Source organism: Pristiophorus japonicus, chromosome 11 (genome assembly GCF_044704955.1).
Source record: "Pristiophorus japonicus isolate sPriJap1 chromosome 11, sPriJap1.hap1, whole genome shotgun sequence".
Taxonomy (NCBI): domain Eukaryota; kingdom Metazoa; phylum Chordata; class Chondrichthyes; family Pristiophoridae; genus Pristiophorus; species Pristiophorus japonicus.
The window spans coordinates 175,233,380-175,256,656 of record NC_091987.1 but is presented as its reverse complement, the minus strand read 5'-3'; the positions used below and the strand labels follow the sequence as shown (position 1 = coordinate 175,256,656).

Below are 23,277 nucleotides of genomic sequence, written 5' to 3'. Positions count from 1 at the left end.
CAGTGTGCAACGCCCCTGGTTACGACACCGGCGCGAGTTTTGACTCTTGCCCGACCCATCCGCCCCGCAGCGCGCCCCGCACTGACTGTCTGGGAAATCAGGGCGGTCCAGCGATACCGACAGCGGAGAGATAAGTAATGGACTCCGAAGGTAAGTGTGATTGTTTTTTCTTTTAATTTGTTTTGTGATTTGTGTTGTGGTGTGGACAACGTTTTAGGAATGTTTTTGTGGCTTTTCTTTTAGGTTTTGTTTTTCCCTCGCCCCCCCAGGCATCTCGCGGAGCGCTCCCGGCCTGGTTTCCTCTGCTAGCGCCCAAGAGAGGTGTACAAGGCCTCCTTTAGTGCTGCGCCCCTTGACTTAGCGCTGCCCAATTTTGATGACTGAGGCGCAAACTGTTCCCGGGCGCTAACTTTACCGCTCCGCCGCCATTACCGCCCCAAAAACATCAAAGCCGGAAATCCAGCCTCATATATGTGTTTTTAACTGAGAAGATCTTTTAAAAACCCTCCTATTTAGGAGTTATGCTCAATCACACCCAGTCGTATAGACAGCATTTCCAGAACCTTGGGAAGAAATGAAAGAGTAGGGTCAACTTGATCCAGAGACTCGCCGGGTCCACATGGGGAGCAGACGCTCAAACCCTCCGTATGGCAGCACTCGCCCTAGTGTACTCTACAGCGGAGTACTGCTCTCCGGCATGGCTTTCAAATCCGCATGTTAAATCCGTCGATATCCAGTTGAATTCTGCTGTGAGAATTATCACCGGTACGCTTTTATCGACACCAACACCTTGGTTCCCCGTGCTTGCAAACATTGCACCACCACACCTACACCGTGAATATGCCGTCTCCAGAGAATGCAACTGCTACACCAGCAAACACATGCCGATCCAAGCTGCCTCTCTCAAGTCCAAAGCCCTTCAGTGATCTCTCCTTAGTCTTGATGTCCAATGGCGAAATGCTTGGAAGATTCCTTATCGAGGACCCCACAGGATCAAACCTTCCTCGCAAACAGTGGACAACCATCAACTGCCTCAGAACCGGTCATGGTAGATGCTGCCACCTTCTCCGTAGGTGGAAGATTAAAGCATCCCCATCATGCGACTGTGGGGCTCCTAATCAGACCCTGGAGCACATCATCGAACACTGCCCTCAGTTGAAATTCGCAGGCAGCCTACAGGATATCCACACTGTTACAACTGGATATTTGACTTAGATATTGACATTTGATTTGCCTTATGACCATCATACGAAACAAAAATCCATAGAAATCAGTTCCATGAGCAAGAACAGGCTGAAACTATGAGGTTGGTGGCTGTGGAGCCGGGATGGAGGAGAGAATTAAAGTGACACCTTCTTCCACCTCCCCCTGGACCATGACCCCACTACCGAACATCAAGCTATCATTTCCCAGACCGTCACTGACCTCATCACCTCTGGAGATCTTCCCTCCACAGCCACCAACCTCATCACAGCCCGCTTCTACCTCCTTCTCGAGATCCACAAACAGGACTGCCCTGGTAGACCCATTGTTTCAACCTGTTCTTGCCCCAATGGAACTTATTTCTTCCTATCGCGACTCTATTTTTTCTCCCCTTGTCCAGTCTCTTCCCACCTACATCCATGACTCCCCCGATGCCCTCCGTCACTTTAACAGTTTCCAGTTTCCTGGCCCCAACCGTCTCCTTTTCACCATGGACATCCAATCTCTCTATACTTCCATCCCCCACCAGAGCAGAGGCCCAACCAGTCCCCATCCACCACCGCCCTCCTCCACCTGGCTGAACTAGTTCTCACATTGAACAACTTCTCCTTTAACTCCACTCACTTCCTCCAAATTAAAGGTGTTGCTATGGGAACCCACATGGGACCTAGATATACTTGCTTTTCCGTGGGATATGTGAAACATTCTTTGTTCCAGTCTTACTCGGCTCCCCTCCTTCACCTCTTTGTCCGGTGCATTAATGACTGTATCAGTGCCATTTCCTGCTCACGCCCTGAACTAGAAAATTTCATTCACTTTGCTTCCAATTTCCACCCTTCCTTCGCCTTCACATGGTCCATCTCCGACTCTTCCCTTCCCTTCCTCGACTTCTCTGTCTCCATCTCTGGGGATAGGCAATCAACCAGTATCCACTATAAGCTCACTGACTCCCACAGCTACCTGGACTATACTTCCTCCCACCCCGCATCCTGTAAGGACTCCAATCCATTCTCCCAGTTTCTCCATCTCCATTGAATCGGTTCTGATGACACCACCTTCCATACTAGTACTTCCGATTGGTCTTCCTGTTTCCTCAACCGAGGATTCCCCTCGACCATGGTTGCCGTGGCCCTTGACCGTGTCTGTTCTACGCACATCTTCTCTCACCCCTTTCCCTCCCTTCCAGAACCAGGTTCCCCTTGTCCTCACCTTTCACTCCATCAGCCTCCATGGTCAATGGATCATCCTCTGCAATTTCCGTCACCTCCAGCGTGATCTCACCACCAATCACATCTTCCCCTCCCCTCCCCTCTCAGCATTCTGAAGGGACTGCTCCCTCTGCGACACCCTGGTCCATTCCGCAGTCACCCCCAGCACCCCCTCCCCTTCCCACGGCACCTTCCCGTGCAAGCGCAGGAGGTGCAACACCTTCCCTTTTACCTCCTCCCTTCCCACTGTCCAGGGCCCCAAACACTCCTTCCAGGTGAAACAGCGATTTATTTGTACTTCTTTCAATTTCGCTGTTCACAATGCAGTCTCCGCTACATTGGGGAGACCAAACGCAGGTTGGATGACCACTTTGCAGGACATCTCCGTTCAGTCCGTAAGTGTGACCCTGAGCATCCGGTCACCTGTCATTTTAATTCTCTGTTCCACTCCCACTCCCACTCGGCCTCGTACGTTGTTCCAACGAAGCTCAACGAAAGCTCGAGGAACATCACCTCATCTTTTGTTTAGTCACTTTACAGCGTCTGGACTCAACATAGAGTTCAACAATTTCAGACCAAAACCTCTGACCCTCTTTATTTACTCTTTTTTCTTTCTTTCCCCCAGCAGCTGTTGATGATTCTTCCATCTCCATTTACACCCTATCTGGACTGATCTTTTGATTCTTAACTTGTCCCATTACCATCTCCTTTTGCCTTGTACCATCAACCCTTTTGTCTCTTAATCTCTTCTGTCTTCCACCCTATCACAGACCTTGTTCTTTCCTCCACTCCCCCTTTCCCTGCCCCTACACTTGGTTAAAATCTGTTGCATCTCTAACTTTTTCCAGTTCTGCCGAAGGGTCATTGACCTGAAACGTTAACTCTGTTTCTCTCTCCACAGATGCTGCCTGACCCGCTGAATATTTCCAGCATTTTCTGTTTTTATTTCCAGATAGGGTAAAAGGGCTTGACATTAAAATTGCTTTCGATAGAAAAATTGGTTTGTTTATCCGAGAGTGCTAACAGAGATGGCCATGGCTTTATATAATGCCTTTGTGGATATTTTCAGTAGCACACTGAGAATTGAGGTAGTACCAATCAATGAACTGGTCATATGGGCAGAACAGTGGCAAATGGAATTCAATCGGAAGAAGTGTGAGGTCATGCATTTGGGGAGCGCTAACAGGCAAGGGAATACACATTAAATGCAAGAACAGCGAGAAGTGTAGAGGAACTAAGGGATCTTGGAGTGTAGGTCCACTGATCCCTGAAGGTAGCAGCCGTTGCATACCAGGTCGGTGTATTTTGCAGAGCCATGCGCGGAACTCCAAATCAGATGCTGGGAAAAGCCGAGACTTAAAAGCGCAACATAGCAATGCACCCATTAAAGTTTTCAAAATCACTTGTTTTCAACCTGCACTCTTATGTCTGTCTGAAAACTGGGAGGCTCACGCACTGTGCTGTGTGCAAACGTTGCACTGACTGAGGTAGCCACCAGTTAGCGACTCTGCAAGCCTGGACCCACTGTTTCTCCAGATGGTGTTATTGGCGGGCGCTCAATGAGGCGCACGGACCAAATTTACCGACCGGGATGCAAGTGTGCAAGTTGCACCAGGAATATGTCAGCATCGGAGCAATCGTCAGTAGCCAGGCGCTAATGGATTGCGCCCCTGGTGAGCCTCTAATGAATTTTCCATTGGGGCGCTAAATCTGCGCTCTGACGCTCGCCTTAACTCCCCCTCTGGCCGCTAACTGAGGGATTAGGCAACCGAAAATCCAACCCATAGAGTGGAAGACACAACTCACGTTGGATATCGATTGTGACCTCAGCCTCCCTCCCTTCTGGGACTGCTGCGTTCTTCGCCCGACAAGTGATGCGCTGCCCATTCTCGATTTCAGACGGTGGGATGTGCAAGCTGCTGACGATGCTCTCTCGCTTGCCGTCCTTCAGGAGCCTCTGTGGGAGAAAGCAATTCCAGTGTTAGCCCTGGTTCAGTTGGTAGCACTCTCGCTCCCAAGTCAGAAGGTCATGAGTTCACAAACTCACTCAGTGAGACTTGAGTGCGTAATCGAGTCTGTCAGCAAAGGGCTGGACTTTGCCGAGAGCCCCTCAACGCCCGATTGCCCGCCTGAGAAACTGCTAACATTTGGTAAGTAACGCTGGCGAAAATTTCCACTTCTATGTTTAAACTAATTAAAACTAATCGCCCGACGAGAAAATGGGCCTTGCAACTTTATTGTCGGCGGTTTTCTCGGCGGTTAATGGGAAACTAAGTAAAATGGGTCGTTTGTAAAAAATTTTGTCCCAGGCTGCGGTTGGGCCTAGGGAGGGGGGGAAACTTAAAAAAAATTTCACAAAATAAAAGTTAAAGAACATTCCCAAGACACTTTTACAGATAATCGCTATTTTAAAATAAAAGAAAACATAAATAAAGAATCTTTAACTTACCTTTCTTTGCAGAGTACTCACTTACCACCCTGTTTAAGCAGCTTTCACAGGGCGGTTCCCTCGGCGATATGGACAGGCTTCCGTTGAGACAAAACTTACACCCTGGCAATTTTCTCGGCGGTGCACATCGGCGGTTTGGTTCCACCAGGCGTTTTCAGATATGGGCGGTACCATTGAAAAACAAAAGGGGATACTTTCGCCGGTCGGGAAAACAGCTGTACCACCAAGAAAATCGCCGAGAACTTGCCGAAAAAGAAAGGAAAGTTTAGCTCAAAGGGTTTAAAAGATGAGGAAAAACCTTGGAAGTGCATCAAGAGCAGAGAGCCCTGGAGCAGCTCACAATCATTGGTGCCAGCTTGACTGGAAAGCTAAACAAAATTCAACTTAATTGAAAAGAAATATAAAGTTTCATAATATGTCTCAGTGACAATCAGGATCCTAATTTTGGGATTGTGTCCTTTATTCATTTTACACTCTGCCCAGATTATTACAAGACTCATTCCAGAGACTTGAGCCCATTAGCCGTGCTGACATTCCCGCGCAGTACAGAGGGAGTGCTGAAGTGTCGGAGGTGCCATCTTTCAGATGAGATGTAACGTCTTTCCTCTCAGGTGAATGTAAAATATCCCATGGCACTTTTCCGAAGAAGAGCAGGGGAGTTTCCTGGCCAATATTTATCCCTCAACCAACCTCACTAGACCAGATTATCTGGTCATTTATTTCATTGCTAATTTTGGGAGCTTGCTATGCACAATTTGGCTGCCGCGTTTCCTATATTGCAACAGTGACTACACTTCAAATAAGTACTTCATTGGCTGTAAAGCGCTTTGGGACATCCTGAGGTCATGAAAAACACTATAGAAATGCATGTCTTCATTTTATTTTCCTTTATGATGTGTGCACTGAGAAACTCTGCAATATCACAATAATTATATCCCAGCACCATCATCATCGGCAGTCCCTCAAAATCGAGTCTGGTTTGCTGCACCCTCCTTCCGCTGTCTGCGCTTGGTTTCTGCATGCTCTCGGCGACGAGACTCGAGGTGCTCAGCGCCCCCCCGGATGCTCTTCCTCCATTTAGGACAGTCTTTGGCCAGGGACTCCCAGGTGTCGGTGGGGATGTTGCATTTTATCAAGGAGGTTTTAAGGGTGTCCTTGAAACGTTTCCTCTGCCCACCTGGGGTTCGCTTGCTGTGTAGGAGTTCCAAGTAGAGCGTTGCTTTCGGAGTCTCGTGTCGGGCATGTGGACGATGTGGCCCGCCCAACGGAGCTGGTCGAGTGTGGTCAATGCTTTGAAGATGGGGATGTTGGCCTGATTGAGAACACTGACGTTGGTGTGTCTATCCTCCCAGTGGATTTTCAGGATCTTGCGGAGGCAGTGATGTGGTATTTCTCCAGCGCTTTGAGGTGTCTATTGTAATGGTCTACGTCTCTGAGCCATATAGGAGGGCGGGTATCACTACAGCCCTGTAGACCATAAGCTTGGTGCCAGATTTGAGGTCCTGGTCTTCGAACACCCTCTTTCTCAGATGACCAAAGGCTGCGCTGGCGCACTGGAGGCGGTGTTGGACCTCGTCGTCAATGTCTGCCCTTGCTGATAGTAGGCTCCAGAGATTTGGAAAATAGTCCATGTTGACCAAGGCCGCGGATTTTGATATAGTTATTGACCAGGGGACAATGCTGTATATCATACACACAATGAAATGGAAATAGAATAGGCTGAGGATTCAAAGAAAAGCAACATAAGTGAAGAATGATGAAAAATGTGGAGCTGGAATACTGGGAGATGTTCTGTCTGGATCAGGACTGCTACAAACAGCATGGGCTCTTTGTAATCCTCAGTCCCAATGCCATTAACTTGCTCACCCTGCAACTCAATTCAGAGAAAAACACTCAGAAAGGAAATGAAATCCAGGAGGACTACTTTTGTTCAAACTCATAACAGTTTAGGTGTAAATAGATTTATTATCTGTTCGAGTTTACAGCTCGCTTTCAGCAGTCAGCTCCAAGCACTCTGTGCTGCGCTTGATGGCTAACCCTTCGACTCGCTCTCGTTCTCTTTCTTTTCAATATCAATGGTTACTTCCACTCATCATCTAACCCTTCCCACTCTTTTGTTGATGGTTCCACTCTATATTCATTAACTTCCTTTAGGTGGCACAAGATCAGTGCTCTCCTCACAATACAAAGGCTCAATCACTACAGCTTGATCTGCTCCATACCTCCCCAAGTCTCTTGCAAGCCCCATCAACAATGATCACCTTTTAGCTCTTCTTACGCTGATATTCCTAGCTTCACAATACACTTTGACTTCAAATGGAATCCACACATCATCTGCATTGTTAAAGCTGCCTTTTGGTATCACTACAGCCCCGTAGACCATGAGCTTGGTGCCAGATTTGAGGTTCTGGTCTTCGAACACTCCCTTCCTCAGGTGACCGAAGGCTGTGCTGGCACATTGAAGGCGGTGCTGGACCTCGTCGTCGATGTCTGCCCTTGTTGACAGTAGGCTCCCGAGGTATGGAAAATGGCCTCATCGTGGATTTCATAACTGGGGGGGCAGTGCTGTGTGTAGGGGGCAGGTTGGTAGAGGACTTTTGTCTTACGGATTTTTAGTGTAAGGCCTATGCTCTCGTATGCCTCGGTGAAGGTGTTGACGAAGGCTTGGAGTTCAGCCTCCGAGTGTGCAAGCGTCGTCTGCGTACTGTAATTCAATGTCGGAGGATGGGACAGGCTTGGATCTGGCCTGGAGGTGGTGGAGGTTGAACATATTCCCGTTTGTCCTAAATTTAGCACCACTCCAGCGGGGAGTTTGCTGAGGGTGCGATGGAGCATTGCAGCAAGGAAGATCGAGAAGAACGTTGGTACGATGACACAGCCTTGCTTGAGCCCGGTCCGAACGTGGATTGAGTCTGTGGTGGATCCATTGGTCAGAATCACGGCTTGCATGTCGTCGTGGAGCAGGCGGAGGATGGTGACAAACGTTTGAGGACAGCCAAATCTGAGGAGGACACTCCATAATCCTTCGCAGATGACAGTGCCGAAGGCTTTTGTGAGGTCCGAGAAGGCCATGTACAAGGGTTGGTGCTGTTTCCTGCATTTCTCTTGTAGCTGCTGCACTGTGAAGATCCTGGGGCAGAAATTCCGGCTCCCAGGTCCGTATTGAATGTCTACGGACCCGGGAAGGCATCGCAAAAGCCGGTTTTCAATGCACAATGCGCATGCGCTGAAAACCGGCTTTTCCGATCTGTCAAGCTGGAGCTGGACAAATCTTCAGTATCTCAGGAGCGACGACATTTGCAAGGGCAAGATTGCGGGATTTACCCATATCTTCCCAGCAAATGTTCTGAAAACTCTTGAGCCTGACAAAAGCAGCCGCATAGCCTAAAAACCCTTCCCACTATGGTAAGTTTATTTTAAACCATAATTAAAAAAACTTTTATAAAAATCGGCAAATTATTTTTTTTATAATACATAAATAACTTTAATTTAAATTAATAAAAATATGTGATGTATTTTTTCTATTTTTTATTAGTGTTTTGGATGTTTGTGGGGGGATTTCTCATTCATAATAATGGGAACTCTAACTTACGGAGTTCCCATTATTATGAATGAGAACATACTTTACCTTGATTGGCTGCCCAGAGCCAAGTGATTGCAGCTCCAGCCCTGCTCACATCCCAATGTGCACACGCTGCGATGCGCAGTCAGTGGAGGCCTCAGGACCGGGAACTCGTGGTCGCAGCAGGATAAGGTAGGTGTGCATCTTTTTTAAGTGCTTTAACCAATCGCCCACGAGAAGCAGCTGACTGGGATTTCTGGGCCCATGTCCATTGTGCCCCTTAGTGTGCGGAACCTGGAATAGTGAGTTGGGAACTCAGACGCTTCGACATCAACATCGCCACCCTAAGCGAGTCCCGGCGGGCAGGGGAAGGCCAGCTCAAAGAACAAGGTGGTGGTTACACCTTTTTTTAGAAAGGCAAACCAGAATCAGCACGTTGCCTCCATGGGTTGGCTTCACTGTAAAAAAACGAGCTAGTGGGCTGTCTCAGTGACTCCCCTTGTGGGATAAACGAACGTCTCATGACTCTTCGGCTCACCTGAGCCCGGAACCAATGCGCTACCGTCTTCAGCGCGTACGCCCCAACACTGGAAGCTACAGACAAGACCAAAGAGGAATTCTACTCCAGCCTCGAACAATCCCTGTCCCAAGTACCAATGAGTGACAAGCTGATCCTCATTGGTGACTTCAACGCCAGAGTTGGAAAGGACACTGACCTCTAGGGAGGTGTGATCGGCAGAGTGGGGGTAGGGCAAGCCAACTCCAATGGTACCCTCCTCCTGAGGAAATGCTTAGAACATGGCCTCGTCATAACCAATACCTTGGTCTGTCAGAAGGACAAATATAAAGCCTCATGGCAACACCCTCGCTCCAAGCACTGGCATCTGCTAGACTACGTCATCGTCTGAGCGAGGGACCCGCACATGACAGGAGCTGACGACTGCTGGATGGACCACCGCCTAATTTGCTCTGTCATCACCGTCAACATTGTCCCAAAACAGTGACAGCAACAGAAACAATGCCGCAGGAAAATCAAGGACGGAGCACTCAAAGATCCTGCTAAGAAAGCCCTATTCAGCCAACGAACGCTTCCAACCTGACGACTCCCAGTGACCCAGAGACGCAGAGTGTCCACAGCGCCTGCTCAACCTTCAAAGCTTCCATAATTAGCACCTGCAAAGAGAAGCTCGGTCACTCAACGAGGCAACATCAAGACTGGTTCGACGAGAATGACCAGGAGATCCAGGAGCTAATATGCCGCAAGCACAAGGCATTCTTGGACTGGAAACAGCAACACAACTTGAGGGCAAGAAAGCAGCTCTACAGACGTCTGAAGGTTGAGGTCCAACAGAATACCCATGACCTAAATAACAGATGGTGGGTGGAGAAAGCACAAGAAATACAGCAGCTGGCCGACAACCACAATGTGAGAGGATTCTTTAGCGCAGACAAGACCACCTATGGCCCAAGCACCCAAGGTCCTACCTCACTGCTGGTCAAGAACGGAGAGGTGCTCATCAAGGACAGAGAGGCAGTCAGTGCCTGCTGGAAGGAGCACGTCGAGGATCTCCTTAACCGAGATTCTGTCTTTGACGCGAGTGTCCTCAACTCCATCCCACAGCATGCTACCCGCCACCATCTCAGCACAACCCCAGCCCGACATGAGGTTGAAAAGGCCATCCGACAACTGAAGAACAACAAGGCATCATGAGCAGATGGAATCCCCGACGTAGCACTAAAACGTGGCGGAGAAGCACTACTGGCGCGGATTCATGACCTCACCTCTCTTATCTGGAAGGAGGAGAACATGCCAGGAGATCTCAGAGATGCTGTAATCGTGACCATCTTCAAGAAAGGTGACAAGTCCGACTGCGGTAACTACAGAGGAATCTCCCTGCTGTCATTCATTGGCTATAAAACACTGTGGAATGTCGTGAGGACATAAAAGAAGCTATATAAATGCAAGTTTATTGTCTCTTTAGTTAACTCTGTTAACTTTCCCTCTTCTGTGCTTGTCCTTTTATCTTGTCTAATTCTTATTTGGGTTTAGTCTCAGCCTAAGTTTATATCGCTCCTGCTCCTCATTACTTTCTGGTTCCGATAATCTCTGAAAATGACAGCGATGAAGACTCTTGCTAGGAGAACAATAACATTGTTATTGTGTTCGGAGGAGTGAAATGGTTCCCAATTCACACAATGTTACTCATTGGCATCTTGCAGCTTGCAGACTATTCGTTGAGTGGTCCTGTCTGATTTTGCCGCTGCCATTTCTGAGATGCAACATGAAGGATCCTCCTTCCAATTCCAGACCCATAATGGCAGATTTCAAACTGGGTTACACATAGCAACCAGAAGAGGACATGAGAACAGGAGAAGGATATTCAGCCCTTCGAGCCTGTTGCGCTAACCTATTAGGTCATAGCTGACCTGTACCTCTACTTACCCCCTTTGATCTGTGTCCCTTGATACCCATACCTAACAACATTTAGCAAACTCATTATTGAAAATTCCAATTACCCCTAGCATACACAGCCTTTTATGAGAAAGAGCTCCAGATTTCAACTACCCTTTGTGTGAAAAAACGCTTCCTGATTCACTCCTGAATGGCCTAGATCTCATTTTAAGATTGTGGCCTCTTATTCTGGATTCTCCCACCAGTAGAAAGTTTCACCGCATCATTTCAAATACTTTGATCATTTTAAACACTTTGTTTAAATCACCCCTCAACCTTCTAAGCTCAAGGTCAAGAATATCAGAAAGATCTGCTCATGTCACAAGTGTTTAACCCAAAGAATCTTTCTCAGGAGAACAGCATTGCAGGTCCTTTTAATAATAACAACAACTTGTATTTATATAGTACCTTTCACGTAGACTTTTCAGAACCGCATTATCAAATTGACACAGAGCCACATAAGGAGATATTAGGGCAGGCGACCAAAACTTTGGTCAAAGAGGTAGATTTTAAGAATTATCTTCAAGGAGGAGGGAGAGGTAGCGAGGCAGAGAGGTTTTGGGAGGGAGTTCCAGAGCTTGGGGCCCAGGCAGCTGAAAGCATGGCCGCCAATGGTGGAGCGATGAACTTAAATGAGGACAATGTGTGTGATGCACTGGGTGCAGCGCTTTGGAGCCCAGCTTTACTGGGAGCCAAACTGAAGGATTCAAAGTATTCTCTGTATGCTAACTGTTTGGGAAGTCAATATAGTTTCTAGTAGGTGCAGGCCCACTGCAGCAGACTGTCCCTAGTGCAGCAATCTTCGATAGCTGATAGGGTGGCTGGTGTGGCGTGGAAAAGGATCACTTTGGCGCTCTTCTGAGATTTGGAATGTGGCACATTGCCCAGGCAATGTAAAGGCAGCTTTCCTCAGGATCCAAGCCATGCTGTACGTGACAGTGTTTGACAGGGTGACTGAAGTGCGAACATAAGAACATAAGAATTAGGAACAGGAGTAGACCTTATGGGCCCTCGAGCCTGCTCCACCATTCAATAAGATCATGGCTGATCATCGACCTCAACTGCACTTTTCTGCCCGATCTCCATATCCCTTGATTCCCCTAGACTCCAAAAACCTACCTATCTCAGACTTGAATATACTCAAAGACGCAGCATCCACAATCCTCTAGGGCAGAGAATTCCAAAGATTCACAACTTTCTGAGTGAAGAAATTCCTCTTCATCGCTATCTTAAATGGCCTACCCCTTATCCTGAGACTATGCCCCCTAGTTCTAGACACTCCAGCCCGGGGGAAATAACCTCTCGGCATCTACCCTGTCAATCCCCTTCAGAATCTTGTATGTTTCAATGCGTTCACCTCTCATTTTTCTAAACTCCAGAGGGTATAGGCTCATTCTACACAATCTTACATCATAGGACAGCCCTCTTATCATTGGAATCAATCTAGTCGACCTTTGTTGCACTGCCTCCAAGGCAAGTATATCGTTCCTTAGATAAGGAGACCAGAACTGTGCACAGTACTCCAGCTGTGGTCTCACCAAGGCCCTGTACAGTTTCAGCAAGACTTCCTGGGGTAAATCTTCCCCTCCGCCCGAAACGGGTCGCACCTTCCGTTTTTTAACGTTTTTCTCCGCCGCTTGCTTTGAGGCGGAGGTGCCGTGGATATTCAGCACTTGGATGTTTTTTTTTGCTCGGGGTGGGTATGGTTTCGGCTGAGAGGCAGAAGTGCCTTTGCAGAGGATCGGCCGCCCCATTCACTCATCAGCGCCACGCTAATGATGTCAGCGAGTCGCTGATGATGTCAGCGCGTCGCTGATGATGTCAGCACAACGTCACTCCCCTTCAGTTAAAGGGGAGGGCCACTGCGAGCTCTGATTATTTTTAAGTTCGGTCCATTGGGCCATCAAGGAGGGTTTCGGCCCAGCCGAACCTGGGGGCATAATTGTCGGGCCGACCTGACAGTCGGCTGACAATAAGAAATAAAATGGTGTCGCCCGGCAGCACCAACTCCCCTTTAATGGCGGCCACGCCGCAAACCACCAAGGACCAACTAAGAGGGCACCGACACAAAAAGCTGTTGGGGGCACCGGCCGGTGGTGCTGCCACTCCCGTGGGGCAATTCCACAAAAGTGATATTTCCCATGGGACAATTTCAGGAAGGGGTCACCGCCGGTCGGCAAAGGGTCGGAGCGTGCACGCTGCAGTGGGAAAACGGGTGGAGAGGACCCCCCTACACCGCTCCGCACCTGATGAAGGGCAATTTGCAAAATGGCGGCCCCTACACGGAGAGTTGTCGGCCATTCCGCGGCGCCCCATGGCCACTGCTTTCAGGCGGCCAGAGGCCTTACCAGGAGGGGCAATTTCGGCCCTCCTTACTCTTACACTCTGACACCCCTTGCAATAAAGGCCAACACGCCATTTACCTTCCCCAGTGCTTGCTGTACCTGCATGCTAGCTGGGAAAGAGTCCAACACTTACATCACTCGCCTTGTTGAGCACAAAAGTCATAAAGAAAAAAACCCCAAGAACAATGCAAGTTAATTTAATTTTAAAATGATTTAGAGAGAGTGCTATTAAATCACCTACATTCAGCTGTGTCAGCCTTACCCACTTACCTCAGATGTGATAAACTCATGAACCAAAATAAAAGGCAGATAAATTGGTCCACAGCAGTTGGACTGCAGATGTGTTGTCTAATTTTCAATGCTTCTATATTGCGATTGTTGCAGAATCCAGGAATATATATTGTACAGTGATTTGATCGGAAACACGATCCTTACCAAGGTTGCTGTGGGTGAGTTGTTGTATTATTAGAAGCACCACCCCACACTACCTCATCCCTTCACACCCCACCCCATCACACCCCACTCCATCACACCCCACCCTACTCCAATCCCATCCCATCACACACCACCCCACCCCATCACACCCCACCACACTCCAACCCTACTCAACTCAACCCCACCCCATCACACCCCACCCTACTTCAACCCCACCCCATCACACACCACCACACCCCACCCTACTCCAACCCCATCCCATCACAACCTAACTCCGCCCCACGCCCAACCCAACCCCACTCCACCCCAAACCAACCCGCCCCACTCACCCCAATCTGTCTCATCCACCCACCCAGCCCCACCCCACCCAACCAGAATCCCCCCAACCCACTCCACCCAAACCCATTCAACTCACCCCACCCCAACCCAAATCCACCCACCCCACCGCACCCAACTCCACCCCATCCCATCTCATCCCTTCCCTTCTGACCACAACTCAACCCCACCCACCTCACTCCCCCACCCAATCCACACCACCGCAATCCAATCCAACCTCACCCCAGCCCAAGCCCACCCCAACCCAACCCCACCCAATCCACCCCAAACCAACCCGACATCACCCTACCCACCCCACCTAACATCACTCCACCCCAACCCAACCCAAAGGCCATCCCAACCCAACACCACCCACCCCACCCTACCCCACACACCCCGTCCAACCTCACCCCACCCCAAGCCCACCCCACCCCATCTCCTCACCTTTATGTAGGTGGCCCCGCTGAGGGGCTCTCTGTCCCGTATCCAGGTGATGACAGCGGCTGGCTTGGCATTGTCTGCGTGGCACGTCAGGTTCAGGGAGTCTCCGACCTTCAGGCTGACGATGGACCCACTGCTGATCACCGGATTGTCCGGAGGTACTGCAATAACGTAGCAGAAACACAAGCATGAAACCACTGACCATTGACAAAGGCACCTCAGTGACCACAAGGTTAGTTGTTCCAGCCCCTGCAACTCAAACTCTTAATACCATTATAGCCCTGTAACTCAGTCAGAGCTCTAATCTTTACTAAACTCACTGCCAGTCCCTCTATTACCCTCTGTGTAACTCACTGCCTGTCCCTCTATTGCCCTCTGAGTCACTCAGTGTCAATCCCTCTATTGCCCTCTGAGTCACTCAGTGTCAGTCCCTCTATTACCCTCTGTGTCACTCACTGCTAGTCTCTCCAATACCCTCTGTGGCTTTTCCTCTCGGAAAGGAGGCATCTAAGAGCTGCTCTGATATAAAGGCCGCACGCTGCTCCCTCTAATGCAGCCTTTCAATCACAGTAAATCCCGGCCCGGAAATCGGCACGGTCCCGGCCTGCAAGACTATCAGCAGGCCGGGGCCATCAGAGGGAGCAGCGTGCGGTGGCATACCACTGCAGGAGGGCGATGGCTGCGAAGTCAGGCCGCTGATTGCAGTACGTGCAGGAACAGCAGGAGGGGCAAAGGAGCGGCAAGAGTTTGTAGAGAGAAGTGACCGGGGCCCAGGAGAGACGTGAGTTCGGGGCCAGAAGAGGCGAGGGCCCAGGGGAGCACGGGCCAGCCCACACTGCGATATGTGTGCGCGCTCGGTCCGTGCAGCAGAGCTGGTCTCCAGTCGTCTTGGTTAACCCTTGCCACTGGACCAAGACCTAGTTCTGTCAAGCCCGTGTGGTGGCTGGTGTGCAACGGCTACCACATGTTAAAAAAATTCACGCACAGGTGTCCTCCATCCTTCACGATATAGTTCAGGATCTGGAATATTCGGTCCTTCATTGAAACACCTGTGAACTCAATCCTTTTTGGCGTGGAAGCAAGTCATCCTCGCTTTGAGGGACGATGATGACTTGCTTCCATGTTAAAAGGATTGTTAAATTAAACTGTTAAATAAAGCTTAAAAATAGTGAAAGGTAATGTTGGTAATGATATCAGGAAATACTTCATCACACAAAGAGTGAGTAACATGTGGAATAAACTTCGGGATAAGAGTATATTTATGAAACAATTGGATACTGCAACGACTAGACGTTAGGATCTCTCTGGATGGATCAATTAAGATGGGCCAAATGGAGATTGTTAGACAAAAAATGAACAAGGTCCATCTCGTTCCCCATCTACTGTCCTGGTTGTCATATGCCACAATGATAAGAGTTATTGACTCATCACAGCAATCAATTTCCAACAATGAGTTGACAACAGACTCAGACATGTGGAGAGCTTTAGGAACCACGGCCCAGAAATTTGTCTCGGGCGGTGGCCCAAACTGGCTGGTATCGGATCAGCAGCCCACGATAGTCAGCGCCCGATATTCAATTCCATGAACTGTATCCCAACGTGTGGCCTTCCCCATCCGTAATTGTGATATCCACCAGCAACTGGGGCATGAGGAGAAATCAAGGGCAGACAGGCAGCAGTCACAGAAAAGCTGAGCATACGCAGGAGATGTACGGGGAAATAAATATATAATAAGCATTAAAGATGAAAGAAATAGTTTCAAAAACATTTTACTGACAAATCAAACCACCCATGGATTAACAGTTTAAAATTTGCAGCTTCAGTCGATTTTGAATCGACAAAATTCTCGTGAAATGGGGAATTATCGGCGTGAGAATGATCTGTTAAGAATAAGATTAGTGTGCTATTTTAAGCAACCACCTGAAGCTGCAATGTGTGCCAGTGCTGCTTGTATTGTTATGTTAGGCTGACTTTGCATTCATAAAATGTGGCCGTCTGATTTATACACTCCGATCTGAAATTGAGCTCACCGGTATGATCACAGGAAACAGTCACCAAGCACTTCAAGGCATTAATTTTGACTCACTCTCTTATTAACTGCATGGCACCGCTGTTAACATCAGCCAAACCCTAAGGTCAAGACCCTGAGTCATGGGCCATACACCTGGGGTGCCCCTCACACCACAACATTCCATGGCTAAAAGCAGCGAGCTGCATCTGTCACATTGGCTGCTCAGACACCCAAGCATTATTAACAAATTCTTCCTCTTCAATGTCCCTGTCTTTTTCTTCCTTTCTCTCTCTCTCTCTTACTTGGCTGTGGAATTTGCCAAAATTAGCTATGGAGCAAGGCTATCCCAACAGTCATATTATCAATGAAAGCCCTTTGTTTGCCCTATACCTCTAGTAGAGGACTTTCATTGCTGCTATGGATCCTGGGATATTCTTGCCTCCATAGCCTTCTCCTGCTTGCTCTCATTCTTCGGCAAGGTAATGTGGGAGGAATTCTGGGAATTATCAGCATAGTGAATAGATGTGGCAAATCTCAATCTCCTGGCGAGAGATTGTGATGGTCAGGTATGAGCTGCTGATCCTCAGGCGGAGATCCCAGTCCTCAAAACAGGAGATCCCAATCCACAGATGGGAGGTCCCAGTTCAGAGGAAGAACATCACAATCCACAGGCAGAACATCCTAATCAACAGATAAAGAAAGAAAGACTTGGATTTATACAGCGCCTTTCACAGCCAACAGATGTCTCAAAGCGCTTTAAAGCCAATGAAGTACTTTTTGGAGTATAGTCACTGTTGTAATGTGGGAAACGCGGCAGCCTATTTGCGCACAGCAAGCTCCCACAAACAGCAATGTGATAATGACTAGACAATCTGGTTTTTTTTTGTTATGTTGATTGAGGGACAAATATTGGCCAGGACACCGGGGATAACTCCCCTGCTCTTCTTAGAAATAGTGCCATGGGATCTTTTACGTCCATTTGAGAACACAGACGGGGCCTCGATTTAACGTCTCATCCAAAAGACAGCATCTCCAACAGTGCAGTGCTTCCTCAGCACTGCCCTTCCAAAACTGTATCACTCCCTCAGTACTGCCCCTCCAACAGTGCACTGCCCCTCAGCAGTGCAGCACTGCATTGGAGTGTCAGCCTAGATTTTTTGTGTTCTCGTTCCTAGAATGGGATCTGAACACACAACTTCCTGACTCAGAGGCAAGTGTGCTAACCATTGAGCCACACCAGACACTGACAGAGATAGGAGAAACCAGTCCACAGACAGGTCATCCCAATCCACACGTGGGGGATCCCAGTCCATAAGCAGGACATCCCAATCCACAGGTGATTGTTCCTGGTCGTCCGATGGGAGAGCGAGTCATCACAATCTCAGTGTGACATTTCTGCTCTTTGGACAATAACCTGAAAAAGACAGAGGTGATGTAGGGAGTGTTGTGAGAGTTGTGCACCTTAACGTTACAAGGATACCCTCAAAGCCTCCCTAATAAAGTGCAACATCCCCACCGACACCTGGAAGTCCCTGGCCAAAGAGCGCACTAAGTGCAGGAAGTGCATCTAGGAGGGCGCTGAGCACCTCGAGTCTCATCGCCGAGAGAATGCAGAAATCAAGCGCAGGCAGCGGAAAGAACGTGTGGCAAACCTGTCCCACCCTCCCTTACCCTCAACGACTACCTGTCCCACCTGTGACAGGGACTGTGGTTCTCGTATTGGACTGTTCAGTCACCTAAGGACTCATTTTTAGAGTGGAAGCAAATCTTCCTCGATTCCAAGAGAACAAATTAAACTGAGTATGTCAAAAATGAATCACTTTTGGCTTGGGTGCATCATGGTGCTGCCTTCTTTCTTTCTGTTTCGGTACATACGGGGTTAACAAAGGATGCACTGACAGAAAATGGGCAGGTTCATTTCGATAAGCAACAGCCTCTGAATATAGACATTTCATCCAATCATGCATTGGAGAGAGGGGGCAGGCTATTCAGTCCAAATCTGAGAATCTTGTTGGATATATTCATTTAAATCTGTGATGTACTGCTCATTTTGAGTTTCAGAGACACATATTTAAATTTCCTTTGTCCCGGATATTTCTTTTGTTAGTTTTTCTCTTGTTTAAATTGGTTAATCTGTCCAAAGACATCAGAGACCAGTTTATATTGCAGTTTAGCATTGCAGATGCGACTGATTTTTAAAAAAAAATCTTCCAACGAGATATAGTTGAGTCTGCAACAATTGTAAATCTACAAAGTGTCGTTGCTTCGGTTCATATATTTACTGTTTAATAAACCCGTCTGGCGGATCTAGCCTAAGCCTTGGTCTAGTGAAATGTTTACTGCCTCCTGAAGTGAAAGAAAGAGAAAGAAAGACTTGGATTTAGATAGCGCCTTTCACGACCAGCGGACATCTCAAAGCGCTTTACAGCCAATGAAGTACTTTTAGAGTGTAGTCACTGTTGTAATGTAGGAAACGGAGCAGCAATTTGTGCACAAGCAAGCTCCCACAAACAGCAATGTGATAATAACCAGATAATCTGTTTTTTGGTTATGTTGATTGAGGGATAAATATTGGCCAAGACATCGGGGATAACTCCCCTGCTCTTCTTCAAAATAGTGCCCTGGGATCTTTTTTTTACATCTACTTGAGAGTGCAGACGTTTAATGTCTCATCCGAAAGATAGCATCTCCAACAGTGCAGTGCTCCCTCAGCACCACACTGGAGTGTCAGGCTAGATGTCTTTATGCTCAAGTCCCTGGAGTGCGACTTGAACCCACAATCTTCTGACTCAAGTACTGGGAGATCATGTAATATATCCAGTAAGCCCAAAATACAGTAATGAGAATTTTGTGCTCAATCCCCAGATTTGTTACAAAGGACCCAATTATTGGGCAGGAAAAGACCCAGTTTGGCTCTTGGTGATCAAGTAGAGTTGCCCAACCCTCCAGGCCTGTCCTGGAGTCGCCAGGAATTGACGATTATTTTCCAGGACAAAGCTGCGAGCAACCCAGGGAAAAAAATCAAAGGGAAATTTAAAAGATTTCATTATTCTAAAAAAATACTCTTTGGCCACTTTTGTTTATTAGTTATAAAAATATCGAATTTGGGAAGAAAGTCTGTTTGACTGACGTTCAAGAATTATCCAATGGTATAATGGAGAGTCTGTTTGCTTTACAATTGGCGTGGGAAGGGGGACCACCGTGAGGATGGACATGTCGGGCGGCCAACAGTGGGAGTGGGGAGGAGGGGCCGAGGAAGTTTGAGGCAGGTGGTCATGTGACGAAGCCTCCAGGTACACATCCAATCAGAGTTGGCAACCCGAGCAGGAAGGAGGTCATGAATGGTGAGACCCTGAGCCCAAGAACAATATTGAAAGTAAAAGTCCTAAAAAGGAACACTGAAGATCGGGATTATTTCAACAAAGGGCAATTATAGCAAGTCTTCCACAAATGTCAACAGAGGTGTTAAATTAATAGTCTTGTAGAAAATAATGAAACCCTCCTGATGTGAAATATTTGTCCTGTTTTGCTGTAATCTTTGAGCATGCAATTACACAGCTCACTGACTGCTGGCATTACCAGCTCCTATTTCTCTCTGATGATCCCACAAGTTACTGAAAGCCCTGCAGACAAATACTTGCGATTTTAGTTGTTGATGTGACTCTGGCATTTTCTGCACCTCCCCCCATTCGCTTCAGTCATTTTTCTGCCCTCTCAAATGCCTTCTTTACTTCTCCTAAAGGTGCGGACTCTTATTGGGACCGAGGGACACCAACTCTGGCTGGACCGATTGCTGGAGATTTCTTCACATGACCTCTCACCTCCAACTGCCCTGCCCACACATGCCCGCCATTGGTCATCTGGCACAGCGATCCTCATTCCCTCGCTAATTAAACGCAAACAGGCTCTTAATTACATGATTGGATGATGCTTGACAGTGAGTCAAACAGTCCTTTTTTATCTCGTCTCAAATATTTTTAATAACAAATTACTAATTAATGTTCAAAGGAAATGAGAACCAGCACACAATTTTTAAAAAATATCTCGATGATGCTTTTTCTCCTGAGCTGCCCGCACCAGTGTCCTGGAAATTAAGCGCTAATTCCTGGAGACTCCAGGACAATCCTGGAGGGTTGGCAACCCTATTGGGGCCTGGTTGCAGTGGGCCCTGCCCAACTGGGCGTTTTCCATGCAGGAGACGAGGCAGTAAGGCTCTGAAGTACTGCCAGTGCTCATCCCTCGTCTCCCGCAATAAGCCCCAGAGAAACAACGGGGAAAATGGGCAACCAAATTTCAGAGCCGAAGCACTGGCAGAGTGTGGAGTGATGTAGATGATTAGAAAGACTTGCATTTATATAGTGCCTTTCATGACCACCGGACATCTCAAAGCACTTTACAGCTAATGAAGTACTTTTGGAGTGGAGTCACTGTTGTAATGTAGGAAACGCGGCAGCCAAATTGCACACAGCAAGCTCCCACAAACAGCAATGTGATAATGACCAGATAATCTGCGTTTTTGTTATGTTGATTGAGGGATAAATATTGGCCAGGGCACTGGGGATAGTGTCGTGGGATCTTTTACGTCCACCTGAGAGAGCAGATGGGGCCTCGGTTTATCATCTCATCCGAAAGACAGCACCTCTGACATTGCAGCACTCCCTCAGCATTGCACTGGAGCATCAGCCTAGATTTATGTGCTCAAGTCCCTGGAGTGGGACTTGAACCCACAACCTTCTGACTCAGGCGAGTGTGCTACCCACTGAACCGCAGCTGACAGGGATGAGGATTAATTCCCTCCGTTTCACTTCGGGTAGCTGGCCTCCGATCCATTGCCAACAGATAAAGTACTTCTAGATAAAGTTCCCATCACTTAGACCATGCCCACTTGTCCCAGACAGCAACCTACATTGGGAAAATGGTGCTAACTGTTTGCCATTGCCATAGGCATTAATTACAAAGGCGCACTTAAGCATGACAGTTATTTCGGGCAGCTGTTCACACCTCCTTATAGTGTGATTACCCGCCATTAAGTCCCAGCACCTTCAAGTGAAACTGACCACCCCACTATCTCTCTCGCTCTCCCGTTTGGATCAGTGGACCGAGCGGGAAGTGCAGAGACGGGGGAGGAAGATTCCCTCCGTGCTCGTTCAACATTTCTGATTCGCACCAGCTCCCGCGTATAGTGGGCAAATCGCGTTGACAACAACGCGCCCGCTATACACAGCGAGGACTGTATGGCAGGGCACTAGAGTCGGGGAGATCTCCCTATACCCTGGCCAACATTTCTCCCTTGACCAACACCGCCAGAAAATAAGTTAAATTGCCGTCGATTCCGCTGTTTGCGTGATCGTCCTAGCACAAAATGCTTATTGCATTCGCCTCCGTAACACTGCACAGTAAATGACCATGTGTGAAGTACGTGCACATGCTTCTGAGAGATGGGATAAGTGGCTATTGCAAATGCATGAATAATTTTCTCCTGAAATATATTTCAAACTGACAGTACCGTGAGCTCCTTCTGTGCAAGTCATGAGTCCTGAATCCTGCACCTAAACTGTTACTGACAACATCCTGGTGCTCATCAACTATAATGAAGTCTTGTAAGGCACAATATTACGAGATAGAAACATAGAAAATAGGTGCAGGAGTGGGCCATTCGGCCCATCGAGCCTGCACCGCCATTCAATGAGTTCATGGCTGAACATGCAACTTCAGTACCCCATTCCTGCTTTCTCGCCATACCCCTTGATTCCCCCGAGTAGTAAGGACTACATCTAACTCCTTTTTGAATATATTTAGTGAATTGGCCTCAACAACTTTCTGTGGTAGAGAATTCCATAGGTTCACCACTCTTTGGATGAAGACATTTCTCCTCATCTCGGTCCTAAATGGCTTACCCCTTATCCTTAGACTGTGACCCCTGGTTCTGGACTTTCCCAACATTGGGAACATTCTTCCTGCATCTAATCTGTCTAAACCAGTCAGAATTTTAAACATTTCTATGAGATCCCCTTTCATTCTTCTGAACACCAGTGAATACAAGCCCAGTTGATCCAATCTTTCTTGATATGTCAGTCCCGCCATCCCGGGAAATCAGTCTGGTGAACCTTCGCTGCACTCCCTCAATAGCAAGAATGTCCTTCCTCAAGTTAGGAGACCAAAACTGTACACAATACTCCAGGTGTGGCCTCACCAAGGCCCTGTACAACTGTAGCAACACCTCCCTGCCCCTGTACTCAAATCCTCTCGCTATGAAGGCCAACATGCCATTTGCTTTCTTAACCGCCTGCTGTACCTGCATGCCAACCTTCAATGACTGATGTACCATGACACCCAGGTCTCGTTGCACCTGCCCTTTTCCTAATCTGTCACCATTCAGATAATAGTCTGTCTCTCTGTTTTTACCACCAAAGTGAATAACCTCATATTTATCCACATTATACTTCATCTGCCATGCATTTGCCCACTCACCTAACCTATCCAAGTCACTCTGCAGCCTCATAGCATCCTCCTCGCAGCTCACAATGCCACCCAACTTAGTGTCATCCACAAATTTGGAGATACTACATTTAATCCCCTCATCTAAATCATTAATATACAGTGTAAACAGCTGGTGCCCCAGCATAGAACCTTGCGGTACCCCACTAGTCACTGCCTGCCATTCTGAAAAGTACCCATTTACTCCTACTCTTTGCTTCCTGTGTGCCAACCAGTTCTCAATCCACGTCAGCACACTTCCCCCAATCCCATGTGCTTTAACTTTGCACATTAATCTCTTGTGTGGGACCTTGTCGAAAGCCTTCTGAAAGTCCAAATACACCACATCAACTGGTTCCCCCTTGTCCACTCTATTGGA

At 47.9% G+C, this 23,277-nt stretch overlaps 1 protein-coding gene across 1 annotated transcript in view; it reads right to left on the bottom strand.

Annotated features, from left to right (window-relative positions):
- The window catches only part of kirrel3a (kirre like nephrin family adhesion molecule 3a), a 267,820-nt gene that overhangs the window by 140,805 nt on the left and 103,738 nt on the right, over positions 1 to 23,277 (bottom strand). Inside the window, exons 4-5 of the mRNA XM_070892817.1 lie at positions 14,414 to 14,571; positions 4,218 to 4,368 (exon numbers count right to left, since the gene is read on the bottom strand). Coding sequence (XP_070748918.1) covers positions 4,218 to 4,368; positions 14,414 to 14,571 — 309 coding nt within the window. The remainder of the gene's footprint in view (positions 1 to 4,217; positions 4,369 to 14,413; positions 14,572 to 23,277) is intronic.